The 21,435-nt window shown below is 36.4% G+C and overlaps 1 protein-coding gene across 1 annotated transcript; it reads left to right on the forward strand.

The window, feature by feature from the left end:
- Positions 1-676: 676 nt before the first annotated feature.
- On the forward strand, positions 677-19,353 carry LOC143600705 (K(+) efflux antiporter 4-like). The gene is made up of 21 exons (XM_077078321.1): positions 677-899; positions 10,310-10,353; positions 10,610-10,668; positions 10,858-10,936; positions 11,055-11,116; positions 11,184-11,259; positions 11,343-11,417; positions 11,794-11,865; positions 11,983-12,066; positions 12,256-12,324; positions 12,426-12,503; positions 12,703-12,791; positions 12,933-13,029; positions 13,630-13,683; positions 13,773-13,868; positions 13,947-14,135; positions 18,582-18,659; positions 18,743-18,787; positions 18,862-18,951; positions 19,034-19,090; positions 19,168-19,353. Exons 1-21 carry the CDS (start codon positions 677-679, stop codon positions 19,252-19,254), a joined length of 1,803 nt encoding a protein of 600 aa, XP_076934436.1. The 3' UTR covers positions 19,255-19,353.
- The last annotated feature ends 2,082 nt before the right edge of the window (positions 19,354-21,435 follow it).

Genomic DNA, 21,435 nt, shown 5'->3' on the forward strand with positions numbered 1-21,435 from the left:
TTCATGTTTGTTCGTTTATTAGATATACAAACACAAACAAACTTTTCTCCGAACAATTCACAAACATTTCTTTAACCATTTGATTCGTTTACATGTGATATGTAAACAAACATAAACGATCATAAATAAACAAATAGTAATAAACGAACGTTTATGAACATAAATGAACGAGCAAAACACGTGCTCATGTTCATTCGTTTATTAGATATACGCACACAAACAAACTTTTCTCCCAACAATTCACAAACAGTTAACTAAATATTCAGTTCGTTTACATGTCTATTTAATATTAATAAAATAAACTGCCATAAATAAACAAACCTTCACAAATATAAATGAACGAACAAAACACGCTTTCATGTTCATTCGCTTATTAGATATACGAACACAAACAAACTTTTCTCCCAACAATTCACGAACAATTCTTTAAAACGTTCGGTTCGTTACATACCAGTTTAATAATAATATTAATTAATATTAATAAAATTAATAAAATAATCACCAAAGCCTTTGCGTTAAATGAAAAAAAAGCTACACTATTGGCATAAACTACACTTCACTTCACTTCACCCCGGCTCACTTTAGCACACCACACCGTTCACAAACACAAAACACACACTGCCGTCATACACCGCCGGCATTCGCCATAACCGTCACCGCCGCCGCCGACTTCACAATGTCACTGAAACAACTTCCTTCTTTCTTATTCTTCTTCTGTTTTACATGTTTACTTGCAGCCGAAGACTCGATAAGTTTAACCGAAGATATTAACGTGATGAATGTGACGGTTACTGGATCGAATAATAATAATAACAGATCGAAGGAGGATAGCTTAGCTGGCATGCTTGACCGTGCGCTTGAGAAGGAGTTTAACGAGAACGATGATGAACAGTCTGACGGTTAGTTAGTTAGATCTGATATTCTGTTTGTTAATTTGATTAATATTTGATTAACTGTGATGTTTTAGTTGCTGATAGGTTTAATTGATTGTGAATTTGTAATTAGGGCAGATAATTAGATATTTATAGAAATTATGTGTTGTTTAATTAAATTAACAATGCTATTTCTGCTTGTTTAGTTGACTGTGAAATTAGTTAGTTAGTTAGATCTGATACTATCATATTATGCTTGTTAATTTGATAGAATTGTGATGTTTTAGTTGCTGATAGGTTTAATTTGATGAATTGCTAGTTAATGGACCTGATTAGGGCTGACAATTAGGTATTTATATTCTGCTTGTTTAGTTGATTATGAATTTGGTTAGTTAGATCTGATATTATGTTAGTTGATTTGGTGAATTGTGATGTTTTAGATGCTGATAGGTTTAATTGCTATTCTGCTGTTTTAATTTGATGAATTATAATGTTTTAGTTGCTGACAGGTTTAATTGTTATTCCGCTGTTTTAATTTGATGAATTATAATGTTTTAGTTGCTGACAGGTTTAATTGTTATTCTGCTGTTTTAATTTGATGAATTATGATGTTTTAGTTGCTGCTAGGTTTAACTGATTGTGAATTTCTGATTTAGTTTGATATTGTGGAGTATAGGATTAGATGTTAATAGTTTTTTTTTGACCTAATTAGGGCAGACAATTAGGTATTTATATTCTGCGTCTTTAGTTAGTTAGTTAGGTCTGGTATTCTGTTTGTTAAATTTGATTAATATTTGATTGATTGTGATGTTTTAGTTGCTGCTAGGTTTAATTGATCGTGAATTTGTAATTTAGTTTGATATTGTGGAGTATAGGATAGTTTTTGTGACCTAGTAAGTTAGTTAGATCTGATACGCTCTTGGTTAGTTTGATGAATTGTGATGTTTTAGTTGCTGATAGGTTTAATTGTTATTCTGCTGTTTTAATTTGGTGAATTATGATGTTTTAGTTGCTGCTAGGTTTAACTGATTGTGATTTCTGATTTAAATTTGACATTGTAGAGAATAGGATTAGATAGTTTTTTTTGACCTATAGGTATTTGTATTCTGCTTGTTTAGTTGATTGTGAATTCGGTTAGATAGTTAGATACTTAGATCTAATATTCTGCAGTTTTAATTTGGTGAATTATGCTGATAGGTTTAATTGATTGTGAACTGTGATTTAGTTTGATATTGTAGAGTATTGGAGATAAGGGATCAGATGTTAGTTCATGTTACTAGTTTTTTTTTTGACCTAATTAGGTATTTATAGAAATTATGTTTTGTTTACTCAAATTCATCTTGCTATTTCTGCTTGTTTAGTTGACTGTGAATTCGGTTGGATAGTTAGTTATATCTAGCATTCTGTTGTCAATTTGATGAATTGTGATGTTTTAGTTGCTGCTAGGTTTAATTGATTGTGATTACTGATTTTGTTTGACAGTGTATAGGAGATTAGGATCAGAGTTTACTGAGAACGATGAACAGTCTGACGGTTAGTTAGTTAGTTAGTTAGATCTGATATTCTGTTTGTTAATTTGATTAATATTTGATTAATTGTGATGTTTAATTGCTGCTAGGTTTAACTGATTGTGAATTTGTGATTTAGTTTGATATTGTGGAGTATAGGATAGTTTTTGTGACCTAGTTAGTTAGTTAGTTAGATCTGATATTCTGTTGGTTAATTTGATGAATTGTGGTGTTTCAGGTTCTGATAGGTTTAATTGATTGTGATTGTTGATTAAGTTTGATATTGTAAGAGTATAGCAGCAGATATTACAAGTTTTTTGACCTAATTAGGGCAGATAATTAGGTGTTTACAGGAATTATGCTTAGTTGACTGTGAATTCAGTTAAAGAGTAGTTAGCTAGATCTGATATTCTGTTGTTTAATTTGATGAATTGTGCTGTTTTAGTTTCTGCTAGGTTTAATTGACTGTGAATGTGTGATTTAGTTTGACATTGTGGAGTATAGGATTAGATGTTACTAGTTTTTTTTTTTTTACCTAATTAGGGCAGACAATTAGGTATGTTATAGAAATTATGTTTAGTTTATTGTGAATTCGGTTAGTTAGTTACTTAGATCTGATATTATGTTGTTTTAATTTGATGAATTGTGATGTTTAGTTTCTGATAGGTTTAAATGATTGTTCATGTTGCTAGTTTTTTTGACCTAATTAGGGCTGACAATTAGGTAACACAGAAATTATGTTTTTGCTTACTCAAATTTGTTCAGTTGATTGTGAATTTGGTTATTTAGTTAGTTAGTTAGATCTTGTAATTTTGTTGTTTTAGTTTGATGAATTATGATGTTTTAGTTTCTGCTAGGTTTAATTGATTGTGAGTTTCTGATTTAGTTTGACATTGTGGAGTATAGGATTAGATGTTAATAGTTTTTTTTTTCTTTGACCTAATACATGTTGGGCGATGTGGTATCCCCGGACCCACATTTAGACAACTGCATATTAAAGGAGTTAGGGAGGTTATTTTTTTAGCCGGCCCTAACCCTATTGGGCCCAATTGGGTTCTAGCTTGTTTAGCAAGGGAGTAGCCCTAATATGCGGTCTATAAATAGTCTCTTGTACTTGTTATTATATATCACCAAAATAATACAAACCTAATTACCCCGTGGACGTAGGTTGTACACCGCAACCGAACCACGTAAAATTCTCGTGTTCTTTATCGCTTTGATTTCTTGTTCGTGTGTGCCTTTTGTTCCTAACAACTGGTATCAGAGCAAGGATCACACTATAAACCCCAGCCGCCAGTCGCCACCAAACCCTAATCAGAAACCCTAGCCGCCGCTACAGTACCGCCGCCGCTACAGTGTTTCCGGCGTGTGAACAGTGCGCGCTACAGTACAATCTGTCTTTTGACCAGAAGAGGTCAAACAGTTCTGATCAGTATTGCAGGTTGCTTCCGTTAGAAACTCGGTAAAGATAATGACTGAGGACGGTAAGATCAGAATCGAGAAGTTTGATGGGCAGGATTTTGGATGGTGGAAGATGCAAGTCGAGGACTTGTTATGCCAGAAAGATTTGCTTCCATGTTTGAGAGGTCAAAAACCCGAGAATATGAAGGATGAAGAATGGGCCGATCTAGACAGGAAAGCCCTAGCAGTCATCAGATGCACGTTGGCTAAGAACGTTGCTTTCAATATAGTGAATGAGACCACTGCTAAGGGTTTGATGACCGCGTTGTCAAACATGTACGAGAAACCTTCCGCGTCTAATAAGGTATTCTTAATTAGACAATTGGTGAATACGCGTATGCGGGAAGGTGCGTCTGTTACCTCTCATATAAATGAGTTCAATTCTATCATATCCCGGTTATTATCTGTTGATATTAAATTTGATGATGAAGTGCAAGCTTTGCTATTATTGTCCTCGTTACCTGAAAGTTGGTCAGGAACAGTCACTGCCGTTAGTGGTTTAGCCGGAACCACCAAACTCACGTTCGAGGGTATTCGTGACTTGATCCTAGGAGAGGATATCAGGAGAAAGAATGCAGGTGAATCATCCAGTACTTTGCTAAGTACTGAGGGAAGAGGTAGAAAGAAAGATAAGAGGGTAAGTAACAGGGGAAGATCAAAATCAAGAGACAGAAAGGGGAGTTCAAAAACAAGAAACGACATAAAGTGTTGGAACTGTAATGAGAATGGTCATTTCAGAAGTCAATGTACAGAACCACCCAGAGACAAGAAAGAAGTGAATGTTGCCTCCTCAACAGCATCAGATTCTGATGATGCATTGATCTGCTGTATTGAGGATATAGTCGAGTCCTGGATTATGGACTCAGGTGCGTCGTTTCATGCTATCTCAAGCTCGAGAAAGATGAAGAATTTCAGACGGGGCAATTTTGGTACTGTAAGTCTTGCTAATAACCAAATCTTGGAAATTACTGGGTTGGGAGATATTGACTTGAAAACAAGTTTTGGAACAATTTGGACATTGAAAGATGTCAGGGTAATTCCAAAACTGAAAAAAATGTTAATTTCCATTGGGCAATTAGACGACCAGGGTTATGATGTAACATTCGGGGGAGGACAATGGAAGGTCGTCAAGGGTAGCATGGTAATTGCCAAGGGAAAGAAACGGGGGTACTTTGTATATGGTTGAGGTTTCTGCAGGTAGTGCTAATGCAGTAACGAGTGGACCGAGTCTATCAAAGTTGTGGCATCAACGACTCGGCCACATGAGTGAGAAGGGCATGAAGATGCTTGTCGCCAGAGGAAAGCTTCCAGATCTTAAAAGGGTTGAATCTGAATTCTGTGAACCATGTGTTTTTGGAAAAAAGAAGAGGGTATCTTTTGTGAAGACAGGGAAAGCACCTAAAGCTCAGAAATTAGAGCTTATCCATTCAGATGTTTTCGGACCAACACGTGTTGAATCCTTAGGAGGCTCGAGATTCTATGTGACTTTCATAGACGACGCCACACGCAAGGTATGGGTTTACTTTCTTAAAAATAAATTTGAAGTATTTGATGTTTTTAAGAAATGGAAAACTGCTGTTGAACTTGAATCTGATCTGAAGGTAAAGTGCTTGAAGTCAGACAATGGAGGGGAGTACATTAGCTCAGAGTTCACTAGCTTTTGTGCTGAGCATGGCATTCGGATGATAAATACAGTTTCAGGTACTCCTCAGCAAAATGGAGTCGCAGAAAGGATGAATAGAACGTTAAATGAAAGAGCCAGAAGTATGAGGATAAATGCAGGGCTCCCTAAAATGTTCTGGGCAGACGCTGTTAAAACTGCTGCCTATCTTATCAACCGAGGTCTATCAGTTCCGTTGGGTTACAAAACACCTCAAGAAGAATGGAAGGGGAAAGCGGTTAATTATGAGCACTTAAAGGTTTTTGGGTGCAGTGCATATGACCTAGATCCGAATGCTGACAAGATAGATTCAAAAGCCAAGAAGTATGTTTTCATTGGTTACGGGTCAGACAAGATGGGCTACAAGCTTTGGGACTCGAAAAGCAGAAAAGTAGTCCGCAGCAAACATGCTACATTTAATGAGGCTGAGTTGTACAAAGATGTGATAAATCCAAACTCTAGGGTTCAGAAGCAACAGGTTGAATTCAAAATTGAAAACCAGAGATCTGAACCGATCCCCGAACCGGTTCAGGAACCCGCTACAGAAACTGAAGTCGACACAGTTCCTGAGTTTGAAGCTGGTGGAAATAATGAGTCAGAAGAAACTTCTGACAGTGGGAGTTCAGAGTCTGAAGACGAGGAGATCCCACAACAGCCTGACCAGACAGAAAATTGGGTCAGGAGATCCACCAGAGTTACTAAACAGCCAGAAAGGTATAGTCCCGGTCATTCCAATCCTTCAGTTAACTATATTCTTTTGACAGAAAACGGTGAACCCGAAAGCTACTCTGAAGCAGTCAAGATGAAGGATTCTCGCCAGTGGGAGAATGCTATGAAGGATGAAATGAGCTCTCTAGAAAAGAACAAGACATGGGACTTAGTCAAGCTTCCGCAGGATAAGAGAGCGTTGCAAAATAAATGGGTCTTCAGGGTCAAAGAAGAACATGATGGGTCTAAACGATATAAAGCCCGTTTAGTGGTCAAGGGTTTTCAACAAAAGAGAGGAGTTGATTATGATGAAATCTTCTCTCCCGTGGTGAAAAGGACTACCATCAGACTTGTTTTAAGTCTTGTAGCAGCAGAAGATTTACATCTAGAGCAACTAGATGTGAAAACGGCATTTCTACACGGTGATCTTGAAGAAGACATTTATATGATGCAACCTGAAGGGTTTCGGGTTGTGGGGAAAGAAAATTGGGTCTGCAAACTAAAGAAGAGCTTGTATGGTCTGAAACAGGCGCCTAGACAATGGTACATGAAGTTTGATAATTTCATGGAGAGGTCGGGGTTTAAAAGATGCCAGATGGATCATTGTTGTTATCTGAAGAAATTCAACAACTCTTATATCATATTACTGTTGTATGTTGATGATATGTTGATTGCAGGATCTGATATGAAGGAAATAAGCAAGTTGAAGAAACAGATGTCCCAAGAGTTTGAAATGAAAGACTTGGGTGCAGCAAAACAGATACTGGGAATGAACATCACTAGAAACAAGAAGGCAGGTACTCTAACACTATCCCAGGAAAAATACATAGGGAAAGTGTTAGAAAGGTTCAAGATGAATGATGAAAGAACCAAGCCTAGGAATACTCCATTGGGAAGTCATTTGAAGCTCACCAAAGATCAGTCTCCTAAAACTGAAGAAGAAAGATCGAAGATGACCAAAGTCCCATATGCATCAGCAGTCGGGAGTCTAATGTATGCAATGGTTTGCACTCGACCAGATGTTGCTCATGCCGTTGGGGTTGTTAGTCGGTTTATGTCAGATCCAGGAGAAAAACATTGGGAGGCTGTCAAATGGATACTTAGATACTTGAAGGGTACTCAGAAGATGGGGTTATGTTTCAGAAAAAAGGATGCCATACTCAGAGGTTACACAGATGCTGATCTGGGTGGTTGTAAAGGGACGTTCAAGAGCACTACCGGGTATGTTTTCACAGTGGGAGGGACAGCAGTTAGCTGGATGTCTAGACTTCAGAAAAGTGTGGCTCTGTCAACTACAGAAGCAGAATACATGGCTGTTGCAGAGGCCAGCAAAGAACTAGTTTGGTTGAAGACTTTTCTTGAAGAATTAGGAAAACAACAACCCGACTACTCATTGTACTGTGACAATGAGAGTGCAGTTAAACTTGCAAAGAATCCAGTGTATCATGGAAAGACAAAGCATATAGGGATGAGATATCACTTCGTGAGGGGGTTGATCAGTGAAGGAACAATCAGTCTGAAGAACATCCCAGGTGCTAAAAATCCAGCTGATATGTTTACCAAGTGTGTGGTGCTGGATAAGCTGAAGCTTTGCATAGCTTCAGCTGGTCTCCAGGAATAATGTTGAGGAGACAAGGGTAATTAGGATGGTTTGAAGATCAGGAGGGATTTTCATTTACAGAAGTACAGAAGAGATGGTGCATTTCTAGGTCCGAAGACACCAAGTGGGAGATTGTTGGGCGATGTGGTATCCCCGGACCCACATTTAGACAACTGCATATTAAAGGAGTTAGGGAGGTTATTTTTTTAGCCGGCCCTAACCCTATTGGGCCCAATTGGGTTCTAGCTTGTTTAGCAAGGGAGTAGCCCTAATATGCGGTCTATAAATAGTCTCTTGTACTTGTTATTATATATCACCAAAATAATACAAACCTAATTACCCCGTGGACGTAGGTTGTACACCGCAACCGAACCACGTAAAATTCTCGTGTTCTTTATCGCTTTGATTTCTTGTTCGTGTGTGCCTTTTGTTCCTAACAATACAGTTAGGTATTAATATTCTGCTTACTTAGTTGATTGTAAATTTGGTTAATTAGTTAGTTAGATACTTAGATCTGATATCATGTTTGTTTATTTGATGAATTGTGATGTTTTAGTTGCTGATAGTTAATTGATTGTGATTTAGTTTGATATTGTAGAGTATAGGAGATTAGGATTAGATGTTAGTTCATGTTACTAGTTTTTTGACCTAATTACGGCAGACAATTGGGTAAATAGAAAGTATGTTTATTTGATTGCAAATTTAGATTTAAGTTCATAATTTTTGAGCATCTTCTTGTTATTTGTTAAATTACTCAAACTAGGAATTAGGTCTGTGAAATTATTTCAACTGTGAAGTCTTAATTGAATATTTTTTATATGCATCAAGTATGTAACTTTATTATTCTTTTAATTTGATAATTTATGCTGTTTCAGTTTCTGCTAGTTTTTTTTGACCTAATTAGAGCAGACAATTAGGTACACATAGAAATTACTTTAGTTGATTCTGATTTTAGATTTAGGTTAGCTTTGTAAAGTAGAGAATCAGAGGTTTTTATATATTTAGGGCAGACAGTTAGGCATATTGAGAAATCTTCTTGTTAATTTACTAACACTAGGAATTAGGTTTATGAAATTGTTTGAACTGTAAAGTCTTAATTGAATGTTTGTGCTATGCATAAATAATATGTAACTTTATTGTTCTTTTAGTTAATTAGTTAGATCTAATACTTTGTTTTTCTTTACTGTTATTTTAATTTGATAAATTATGCCGTTTCAGTTTCTGCTAGGTTTAATTGATTGTGATTTGTTTTGATATTATAGAGTATAGGATCAGATAACCGTTTTTCTTTTTTTTTTCTTTGAGCTAATCAAGGCAGACGATTAGGTGCAGATAGAAATTATGTCTAGTGGATTGTGATTTAAGAATTAGGTTAACTTTGTAAAGTAGAGGATTAGAGGTTCATTATTTTGAGATACTTAGGGCAGACAGTTAGGTACATTGAGAAATCTTCCTGTTAATTTACCCACACGAGGAATTAGGTCTGTTGTGAAGTCTTGGTTGAAAATTTGTGCTATGCATTAATGTTAACTTACTTTTCATGTTATTTCTGCCTATTTAGTTGATTACAAACTAGAGAATCAGACTTTTTTATGTTTTGAGATCTTTAGGGCAGACAGAGGTACGTTGAGAAATCTTGTTTTTTTACTCACATTAGGAATTAGGTGTGAAATCATTTATATTGTGAAGTCTTAATTGAAAATTTGTGCTATGAATTAACACTAGGATTTAGGAAAATTGGATTTTAATAATCCAAATCATCACCTATTGGCCGATAGTAGTCCATACTTACACCTTGACCAATGATAATCCTAACTTTTACTTTGTTGACAACAGGATCCTCGGTAGCATAATCATCATAGATTTTACGCTCAATTTACATTTGATTTATACTCGATTTTGCTAGTAAGTTCTCTTTTTCGTTCATAATCATTATTGTGAGAGAAATCAAGAATCAAGTGAAAGTTAGGATTATAATTGGTCAAAGTGTAAGTACGGATTATTATCGGCCAATAGGTCATAGTTAGGATTATTAAAATCCAATTTTGCTAAACATGAAGTGACTTGCTTTACATGCTACGTCTGTCAGTTTAGTTGATTGTGATTTTGTTCTTTGTTAATAAGTTATGCAATTTCGGCTAGTTTTAATTGACTGTGATTTCTTATTTAGTTTGACATTGTAGACTATAGAATCAGGTGTTAGTTTGTTTGAGCTATTTATAGGGCAGGCAATTAGGTAGACATAGAGAAAATATGTTTTTGTTTACTCAAATTAGTCATGCTATTTCTGCCAGTTTAGTTGATTGTAAACTAGATAATCAGACTTTCGAATGTTTTGAGATATTTAGGGCAGACAGTTAGGTACATTAAAATCTCTTGTTAATTTACTCACGCTAGGAATTAGGTCTGTGCAATCAGATGAACTGTGAAGTCTTGATTGAAAGTTCGTGCAATGCAATAATAATAACTTACTTTGCATAATTTATCTATCTTACTACAGCCACTGATCCTGGGAGCTTCAATAACAGTGTGGCAGGGCAACAGGTACGTCATAATCTCAAAATTTGAACATTTTTTCGCTTAAGTTTCAAACTTTTTGGCTAATAAAGCAAACCGTGCGTGTATAAATGCTATTGACAGTCTTTTTTGAACCATCAAGTATCATTCTATTCATTTGTAAAAATAAACTGGCTGAGTTAGGTGCCATGCTGTTGTGCTATGTCATATTCACATCAAATTCTGTACCAATCCTAGGGTTATGGTTTTTATTATTAGTTTTTTGACAAGTTTCTTATGTCAGGCAGTTCTGGAAACCGTTGCTAGAGTGAAGTCGAAGAGAAATGAAAGCAAAGAGGAGAAGTGCGTGCTGCTTATTGTGTTCACTTTTAACTATCTATTCACACCATAGTGCATAGATGTGATATTTATTGTTCTTTTGATTCAATTTCAGTGATAACAAACTTAAAACGTTCTTCATTACTCTGCCCCTTGGTTATGTGGAAACCAGTAGCATAATATAACTAACATTCATGTTACTTGGATTTTTAGGCCATTTCAGCTTCATGATGTTTTCAATTTGGATAATGAAAACCGTCCTGAAGATACACCAAGATTAATAGATAGCAAGGTAACCTTTAGAATAAAATGTTCTTTTTCTGATATATGTTTATTTATGCGTGCACATTCACAAATATGAAATCCAAGTTTTATTTAGAAATTGATCTTATCTTCTAATCTTTGCTCAGGACAATGTCTTTATCATGTCTAATCCCAAGTCTAAGTATCCTGTGCTTCAGTTAGACCTAAGGTACACCTTTTTTCTGTTAATTCAAAGTTTTTCTAGAATTTGTTAACTAATGGCTACGTTTTAACAGATTGATATCGGATTTGGTTGTTGTCATTGTTTCTGCAACTTGTGGTGGCATTGCATTTGCTTGTGCTGGACAGCCGGTCTGGCCATTAATAATTATTTTTATATGCTCTGTACCCCTTTCTTTTCATAATTCTGACACATGCTGCACATTCTGATACAGGTTATTACAGGATATTTGCTAGCAGGATCTTTGATTGGGCCAGGTGGACTTAGCTTTGTTAATGAACTGGTTCAGGTATGCCCACATGATCATATTAAATAGTACGTTAAATTGCATTTCTTGTTCCTGGGTTTGCCAAAAAGTTACAAAAGTTGTTCCTGATGTGATATAATTACACATGTACTTAGAGCCGAGGGTCTCTCTGGAAGCCACCTCTTTATTCCTTTGGATAGAGGTACGGTGTGCCTACATCCCACCCTCCCCAGACCCTTATAGCTTTGCTGTCGGTGGGATTTTACTGGGCATGATTGATTGATTGATTGGTTTCCTTTTTTATTTTCTGTTCGATTACAATTTTTGTAACTATTGACAAATCCCAAGGATGAAAGATTTAATTTCCTCTGGTTACTTTGTGCTGATTCTTATCACTTGTGCATATATATTCATGCAGGTTGAGACTGTTGCTCAGTTTGGTGTAATTTTTCTTCTTTTTGCATTGGGATTGGAGTTTTCAGCAGCAAAGGTTTCTCAACCTCCTCTTTTACACACACGCGCAGAGCTTGCATAAAGAAATTTAATCATATAACAATAATTTACTATGCGTGACACTCATAATTAAGTTTTCACTTTAAAATTTCAGCTTCGCGTTGTCAGAACGGTTGCCATCTTAGGAGGTTTGGTCCAGATATTTCTTTTTATGTGCTTGTCTGGAGTAATTGCTGTGGTATGTATATCTTTTTATAGATTTCTCTATTCTTATTGCAAGGCTCTCAGTTCTTTTTTCTATAATGTTTAGATTTTTAAACGGAAAATTCTCTCTAGAATTAGTTTCATGTTTAGTGAATACTCCAACCCAATATAGTTTTTGTTAGTGGACATTGATAGTTAATTAGTTATTATCTTTCTTTTTCAGTTATGTGGTGGTGAAGCTTCTGAAGGTGTATTTGTTGGTGCCTTTCTGTCCATGTCATCAACAGCAGTGGTAGTTACATGTGACATAACTGAAATATCCAAGATATTACTTTATTAAAATTTTAACTAGTCATTAACAAATATATTTGATGACGCGTTGTTATACCCCAGGTTTTGAAGTTTTTGATGGAAAAGAATAGTATTACCACTCTTTACGGGCAAGTGACAGTTGGCACCCTTATCTTGCAGGTAAGTTTCTTCTTTTTTATATTCTTTAATCTCTGTTAAAAGGTAAAGTAAAAAAGGCAGTAACTTTTGTAAAAATTTTATTTTTGTGCGTACAATCTCTATTATTAATGGATGTTTTCTTTGTTATCGTATCTGTATATCTTTTGTGATTATATTTTATTTCAAATTTATGGATTCCTTATTATTTTTTTGGTGACAGGATTGTGCGGTTGGTTTATTATTTGCACTACTTCCAATCCTAGGTGGCACTTCTGGAATTTTCGAAGGCATGCTGTCTATGGCAAAGACGTGAGTAAATGACTCTAAACCTACAAATTTTCTATACACAAAATTGTACTAATTTCATAATGTACTAGTAAACTTACAAGTTTTGTTTACTGTTAAGTTTTTCTAAGTTTATAAAAGTTCTCTCTCTTCACTTGTTATCAGGTTGGTGACCTTAATTACATTCTTGGCTGTTTTGTCGGTATTCTCCCGAACTTGCATACCTTGGTTTTTTAATCTAATGATGAGCCTATCATCCCAGGTACCTAATGTCCCTTTATAACGTAATTAAATTTATCTATTTTCTGATATAGGCCTGTAAACGAACTAAATGTTCAGTGAATCGTTCGGCGGAAGTTGGTTTATGTTCCTCTAATTAAACGAACGAACATGAACACATGTTCCGTTTGTTTATTTACGTCCATTCAACCCGTAATAAACAGGCGGGCATGTTTATGACACGATTAATTTAGACGTTGACATTATTGGATACTTAATTTATTAGACTTCTTTGTTTGTGTTTGTTTATGTTCATTTATGTTCGTTTGTTTTTGTTAATGATTGTTCAATTATGCTCACTTACGTTTGTTTGTGTTTGTTTGTATGCTTGCGTTCGCAACCTGTTCGTTTATAATTTTAACGAATGAACATGAACAAAGACAAGACATGTTTATTTCTTAAGAAACAAACACAAACAAAAAAATTTCTTTTGATTAATTGTTCGTGTTTGTTAAAGTTAAATTAGTAGCCAGAATATGCCCCCGTTTGTGCCCATTCGGTTCGTTTACAGGCCTAACTGATATCTAACAGGATTAATTTATCTTCATAATGATTCATATCTTATTTCATTGACAATTTGCAGACCAATGAACTTTATCAGCTGGCATCTGTAGCTTTCTGCTTGATAGTTGCATCGGTTAGTTCCACAATTGCATAACGTTTTGGCATCTTATGAAAATTACTCATCGGTGTTTCTTAAAATAAGTTGTTATTATATTATTTCAGTGTAGTGACAAATTGGGTTTAAGTCTTGAATTGGGTAGCTTTGCTGCTGGAGTGATGATATCAACAACCGATCTTGGTCACCATACTCTTGAACAAGTAAGATCAACTTATCAATATAGGCTCAACAATTATTATATTCATAATTCATTTTTTTTTGCAATTATTTTACGTCAGGTTGAGCCCATTCGCAACTTCTTTGCTGCCCTTTTTCTTGCGAGCATCGGGATGCTTATTCACGTCCAGTTTCTCTGGAACCACATTGATATCTTATTAGCGGCTGTTATATTGGTGGTTGTTATAAAGACTTTTGTAGTTGCTACCGTAGTCAAAGGATTTGGATACACTAACAAGACCGCTCTTCTTGTAAGGCTTTAGATTATCTATAATTATACTTCTTAATTAGAGGTGGCAGAATGGGTGGGCCATTTGGATCAGGTTTGGTTTCGGTTTTTATAAGTTTTGCCATTTGGGTTTCAATTTTTTGGGCCGAAGAAGTTGGTCCAAGATAATGAATTTGGATCTGAAACTTTTGGTCTAAAATTTTTTTAGTTAAATGATTAATTGATTATTTCACATTTGGGATTAAACTATTTTGGGCTAATTCCATTTATTAATTATTATATAAATTACTTAACATTTAAAAATTGAACTGTAATTCATAAGTTCAATAACAAAAGTTGGTTTTTACGGGCTCGGTTATAAAATTCGGTTCCATTTATACGGCTCGACTCGTTTTTCTGGTTTTTGGCACATGCAAAGCTGAGAATGAGACCGGAAATTCGATTTAAAAAAAAACATAAAGCCAAACGTCAATGTTAGGTTGGGTTCGGTTAAATCGATTATTTTGATTCCCACTTGGTTATTTATGTTTCATGCACACCCCTAGACTTGGAATGGTGGAACATTTTCTGTTGATTTTTTTTAATTATTTATAAACTATTAGTCTGTCAAATATGTTTTTTATTAACCAAACCGTTATGTGCATTAAAAGTACACTTTGGGACACATTGTTCAACATGTTTCCTTTTTAGCCAAATATTTTATCTTTTTTTGGTAGACTTTGTTGGGTTCGTAGGCCTTGTTGGCCCAGTTTATTATATGAAGTCAAAAGAGGAGACGGGTGTGGGCGGTCGGGCCCAAGCCCGGCCCGGTTTAGATTTCTTGCATAATAATTTACTAACCCTAGTTCAGTCTCTATATAAACAACATTATGTACTTGTAATATTTGTCACTCAATAAAGATATACCTAGTTGCCACCCGTGGACGTAGGTCAGTTTAGACCGAACCACGTTAAATCCTCGTGTTCGTTTATTGCTTTCGTGTCGTGTTCGGCTTCGTGTGTGCGTTTAATCCTAAAAAGTGGTATCTAGAGCTTAGGTTCAGATCACGCGAAGAACACGTTGAACCAGCCGAGTCGCCGCCAAACCATCCAGCCGCCGCCACCCTACTGCGCTAGGGTTCCGCCGCCGCCTACGGTTTTCCGATCGCCGTTAGGGTTTCCGCCGTCGTTTCGCCGCTACTAAACCCAGCCCGCGCGATCTGCGTTTTTTTGTTGGTTCCGTTTGAAAGCTGTAAGCATTGTATTGTTCGATTCCAGGTTGTCTCTTTTGTTTCCGCTAGTGGCGTTTGAACAGAGAAGAAAAGAAGGGTTTGTATTATTATTTTTTCTCTTGAGATTCATGCCAGACTAGGAAAAGACAAGGAAAAACAATATTATTTTGTTGACAAGGGAGTTCAATGGCCACCAACTTTATCCAGATTGTTTAATTTTTTGAGAGGGCCTAGCACTTTAGACAATAAACAATTATTTGGGTAAAATTCATATATTTTCTTTGGGACGAGATCATATTTTGCAAAGTACGAGCCAGGAACGCGTTAATCAAGATCCTATTTTAGTTGAATAATCGTTGTCAAGTCAGAAGAAGCGTTAAAGAAACGGAGAACCAGTGCCAACCGCGTTTGTCAGGTTTATCGTTTCAGTTTAAAGTTTCGGTTTCTGATTTACAGTTCGTATTTCCGCTGCGGTTTAAATAGGTTGATTTTTTAACAGAGTTCAGTAGAACAGTCGTTAAGTTCAGGCTCGTGTTGCTGTGTCTGTCTCTGTTTTTATCCAGTTTTTCGTTTTAGTCATTGTTATGGCAGAAGACGGAAAGGTTTCGATACAGAAGTTTGACGGACAGAAGTTCGGTTGGTGGAAGATGCAGATTGAGGCACTACTTTGTCAGAAAGACTTGGATGTAGTACTTGAGGATGAAAAACCAGAAAAGTTGTCAGAAGCAGATTGGAAGAAGTTAGACAAGAAAGCTAGGGCTTGTATTACATTGTCGTTGTCGGAAGATGTGGCGTTTAACGTCATGAAAGAAACCACAGCCCGTGGTATGATGGACGCACTATCCAACATGTATGAGAAGCCTTCGGCAGCGAATAAAGTCTATCTTATCCGAGAGCTAGTGACAACAAGAATGAAAGAGGGTGGGTCAGTTGCAACTCATATCAATAATCTTAATTCGATCTTGTCCCGCTTAGTGTCAGTTGACATTAAGTTTGATGATGAAGTTCAAGGCCTCTTGTTATTATCCTCTTTGCCCGACAGTTGGTCGCAAACAGTGACTGCAGTTTGTAGTTCGTCTACAAATATTACTTTCGATGGGATTCGAGATCTGATTCTGGGAGAAGATTCAAGACGCAGAAGTTCAGGTGAATCATCAGGCAATATGCTAGTCACAGAAGGTAGAGGTAGGGGAAAACAGCGAGGCGGTGGGAGCAGGAAGAGGAGTCAGTCTAAGACTCGTAAGGATATTGAATGTTGGGGTTGTAAAGAGAAAGGACACTTCAGGAATCAGTGTCCGAATGGTAAGAAAGAGGTGAACGTTACAGAAGACGACACAGATGACGGGGTCAGTAGTGATGAGGCTTTGGTTTGTAGTGTTGAGAGTAGCGTTGATGCTTGGGTGATGGATTCTGGTGCATGATATTTTAGAGGTTACGCCACTAGCGGAAGATTCTTCATCGTTTCACTACAGCCGGTACTGTAGTGAAACGATGAAGAATCTTAAATTTGGGGATTTTGGAAAGGTTCGACTAGCGAATGATGATATTTTAGAGGTTACGGGTATGGGAGACGTTGATTTGATAACTTCAGCCGGTACTTCTTGGACTTTGAAAGACGTGAGGGTTATTCCAAGTTTGAAGAAACGTTTGATATCAGTTGGGCAGTTGGATGACCAAGGGCACGATGTTAAGTTCGGGAATGGGCAGTGGAAAGTAGTCAAAGGGAATCTCGTGGTTGCTCGTGGCAAGAAAATGGGTTCGTTGTATATGGTCGATATGTCACCGAAAGGAGTGGATCCAGTTTTGGTGAAAGACAAAGTCCGGTTCACAGAATCTCGTGGGCAGAAGAAGGTTCGTTTTGCAAGTAACAAACCCAGAGCCAAAGTGAAGATTCAGGATGAACGAGCTAGGAAGGTTAAATCAGTTGGGGGACATCGTGACAGTGGGAGCACAGGTCGTGTTTCAGTTACAGTTCCAGGTCGACAGTGGATTAAGAAAACCAGTATTCCAGCTGTAAAAGTCTCTCCAATGAATTACTTGCTGAATATGGAGAGTGTTTGTTCTCAGGTTATCTCAGGATCCGGTAGTTCGTTACAGTGGGAGCCGGTAGGGACAGAGAATGGGTCAGGGGCAGTTTCAGCCGTGACTGACGTGTTGGAGCTCCGGGGAGCTTCAACGGGCCTTCAGGTTAATTGATGAGAAGGCGGTGGCAACTAGAAGAAGTTTAATGTTCAGATTACAGAAGTACAATCAGGAGTGCAGACGAGAGTACTCAAGGCCTCCGAGTGGGAGATTGTTGGGTTCGTAGGCCTTGTTGGCCCGGTTTATTATATGAAGTCAAAAGAGGAGACGGGTGTGGGCGGTCGGGCCCAAGCCCGGCCCGGTTTAGATTTCTTGCATAATAATTTACTAACCCTAGTTCAGTCTCTATATAAACAACATTATGTACTTGTAATATTTGTCACTCAATAAAGATATACCTAGTTGCCACCCGTGGACGTAGGTCAGTTTAGACCGAACCACGTTAAATCCTCGTGTTCGTTTATTGCTTTCGTGTCGTGTTCGGTTTCGTGTGTGCGTTTAATCCTAACAGACTTGCACCTCTCTGAGGACATGGTTGAGGATAGGAGTTCCTGGAGACGTAGAATTAAGTTTGATGACCTTTAGGAGGATTGGCTATTTTTCTTGTTATAACATTTATTATTATTATTATTATTGTTGCTGCTGCTGCTGCTGTTGTGTTATTATTGCTTTTGTTTATTATTATTATTATTATTATTATTATTAGTGTTATTGTTGTTTGTGTTATTATTGCTATTGTTTATTATTATTATTATTATTGGTAGTTTTATAATTATCACTATTACTATTATAATTACTATTACTATTACTATTACTATTATTATTACCACCACCACCACCACCACCACCACTACTACTAGAATTATTATTTTTTATCTATTATTATTTGCTTAATCGTGCCTTGGTTTTGTTTTAGTTTGGCTATAATGTAATGTTTGCTTGAAACTTACTAATATCATAGTGTTTAGTTTAGTATCGTATATCTATCTACTTTTGAGTTGGGGGTCTCGCCGGAAGCAACCTTATCCTTAGGGATAGAGGTAAGGTTTGCCTACATCCTACTCTCCCCAGACCCTACTAATTGATAGCCTATGCTATTTGTGGGAAAAACTGGGTATGATTGATTGATTTATCTTTTTTTTGACAAATGAGCCTTAGTTAATAAGTTGATTTAGGTCGGAATGTCCCTTGCCCAAATCGGAGAATTTGCTTTTGTTCTGTTAAGCCGTGCCTCGAATCTTCATCTAATCGAGGTAATATTTCAATTATTATCGTTTCTTGTTATCACAGTTATTTATAAAAGAAATTCATAAATGAAAAAACATGCATTTTGCAGGGAAAGTTGTATCTACTGCTTCTAGGCACAACAGCTCTCAGCCTGGTATGTATATTGTACACGTGGCAATTTCGACATGTAAGTTTTTTTTTCTTATTTTTAACCATTTTACTTTGCAGGTGACGACGCCTTTTCTTTTTAAACTGATTCCAGCTGTTGTACATCTTGGAGTATTATTGCGATGGTTCACACCCGATATCCCCACAGAGGTACCGTACCACACCTTCATAATAATATTATATGCGTCATCGTAAATGTATAAATTCTCATTTGTTATTATTATATTTTCAGATGCTGAAAAAAGGGGAGCTGATGCGTTCGGACACTGCCAAACGTATTAGTTTAATGGTAGATGTCTCTCATGATTTATAACATAATTGTAAATATAAATTACGAAAACAAAGACGTTACTTCGAATTTCTCAGGCTGTACCCGATGCACAGCAAACACTTGGGACAAATGCATCAAGAGTTGACCTGATCTTTAAGTCAAACCCGAAGGGACAAGTTTAACATATCGAGTAAAAAGGATAGCCATATACGTCACAAAACTAATCGAGCCTGCATCACTATGTACATATATAGATATACGCCTTGGATAATTCTGATTTCACCATTTTTTTCGTTCTTTTTTTTTTGTAGAAGTTGCCGATTTTGTAATGTAAACTGGACTTTCTTTTTGTTCAAACGGTTTCTGTACGCAGTGAGAAAAGTAGAGGTGGCGAGTCCGAGTCATTTATAGATATATAGGTTAATGTAATTAATCATATTTAACCATCTGAATTTCTTTCTTTAAACCCGCATTTCTCATAAACAACCTTATGACAACCTGCTAAACGGGCATTATCAATGAGTAATCCCCTAATTGTGACCCTCGACTACCTGAATCAACCATCGCATCTTCAATATGTCCGACTTTTCCCCAACTTGTTATAAATTTTGTTTCTATAAACACACTCCCGGTTGCAACAGTATTTGAGGGCGTGGCGTTGTCTATCACACGAATCACATAATCATCACCTAATAATTTGAGTTCTTCGAATCGGGTTTGGAATTCATTGTCTGATACAGAATCACAAACTATAAATTGTGGTGGCTTAATAAAAAAACCTTTATTTGTCTGTTAAATCCGGTTTTTTAACTTCATTAGTAAATGTTTTGTTGGTTACTTGGTTTGCATACTTCTTGGTTTTGGTCGGTATTGACTCTGTTATGTTAGTGCACCATACAATATACAGACTCCAAGGGTGCCAGGTGCCCACACGACGCGGTTGGGTACGCTCGTAAAAACTGCATCAAACGCGTAGCCTCCTCGCAATGGTATGCGTGTAACACGACATTGGACTCTTTACTGGTGCCGGCGAGTGTGTCGCACAATGCATGTACGTGCGCAATCCGCTGTCGGTACGCACCATAATGAGTGTGGGGATGAGGTTTCGTGGATACAAATAATCAAATAATCGATCCGACACCATTCTAATTCGAAACCTATTCTAACCCTGACCTCTTTCAATATGAACCATCTAGACCTGAATAGAACCAAATTAACCTTTATTTTTATCGACCCATTTCGATCCTAACCCGTTCTGACCCATGAACCGAACCTGCATTTCGGTCCTAATCGGCTATCACATAACATCCTATTTTCAAAAATTTAAAAAACTATAGCAATATCATACTCAAATTAAAAAGAATAAAATACTCGTTTTATGGTGTAATGTTTTTTAAAAAATATTAATGTGTGAAAATGTTATGGTCGTTTAAATATCGTTGAGGTATTGATTAATATAAGGGGGTAATATGTAACTATTTATCATATTAACAAAACTTGATTTAAGTTGCGAGACCATATTTTTAAGTATTTTTTGAACCAAATAATATTAATCATACATAATATAACCAAATCCTTTAGGCTTGGGTTATACATACACCATAGAGGTTATTTAAACACCGGTCTATACGACTCGTATAGGTATAGAGTCCAATCATTTTCAGTCACAGAGTGTTAGTTTTTATTTATTTGTATCGTATAGCCCCCATACGAGCTGTATAGAGCTATACGATTCATATAGAGTCTGTTTGACTCGCAAAGTTTTTTTTTTTAAGATTACTTTAAAATTACAAAATATCAAAAGTAACATCCGAGTTGGTTACAAAATAGAAACACGTAATTTAAAAGTAAATATTTTGCTTGATACATAACAACCTGCGAACAACATGAGCGTTTCTGGGTAACGGCTTTTTAGATGTGGTCATGCAATCTATTTTGGTTGACACCTATATGAGTTATCTAAGCTTTTGAAATATAATTGCTATAAAAATAATTTCGTTTGTTAATATAGATGTTTTTGACTCGTGTTAACTCAACTTTTGAAATATAGTCTTTATAAAATTATAGTAGTTCAATGTCTTATAGATACATGACTAATGAAATAGAAGTTGTTGGGTGACGAATTATAAAGCAACCCAAAAATCTTACATGGTTTGAGCAAGAAAAGCTGATACTTGTATACCATCTATACAGCTCGTATAAACCATAAAATAATTATAAATCTCTGGTCAAAGTACAGGCTGACATGTTTTCTATATGAGTCGTATAGATCCTATACGGCTCGTATAGGGTCTATACGGCTCGTATAGACTGCAAAAAGCTGCCACACTGTTACCTCCATACGCATGTCATTAAGTGAGCCG

This window comes from Bidens hawaiensis, unplaced genomic scaffold (genome assembly GCF_021521415.1).
Source record: "Bidens hawaiensis isolate Kalapana, Puna unplaced genomic scaffold, B.hawaiensis_p1.1 tig00054804_1, whole genome shotgun sequence".
NCBI classification, from domain to species: domain Eukaryota; kingdom Viridiplantae; phylum Streptophyta; class Magnoliopsida; order Asterales; family Asteraceae; genus Bidens; species Bidens hawaiensis.

Excerpts from the sequence above, each read along its gene's own strand:
- LOC143600705 (XM_077078321.1), top strand. The coding sequence starts at position 677 with ATGTCACTGAAACAACTTCCTTCTTTCTTATTCTTCTTCTGTTTTACA. Across the intron at positions 11,866-11,982 it reads TGGAGTTTTCAGCAGCAAAG|CTTCGCGTTGTCAGAACGGT; the intron begins GTTTCTCAACCT and ends TTAAAATTTCAG. Across the intron at positions 18,788-18,861 it reads GCACAACAGCTCTCAGCCTG|GTGACGACGCCTTTTCTTTT; the intron begins GTATGTATATTG and ends TTTACTTTGCAG.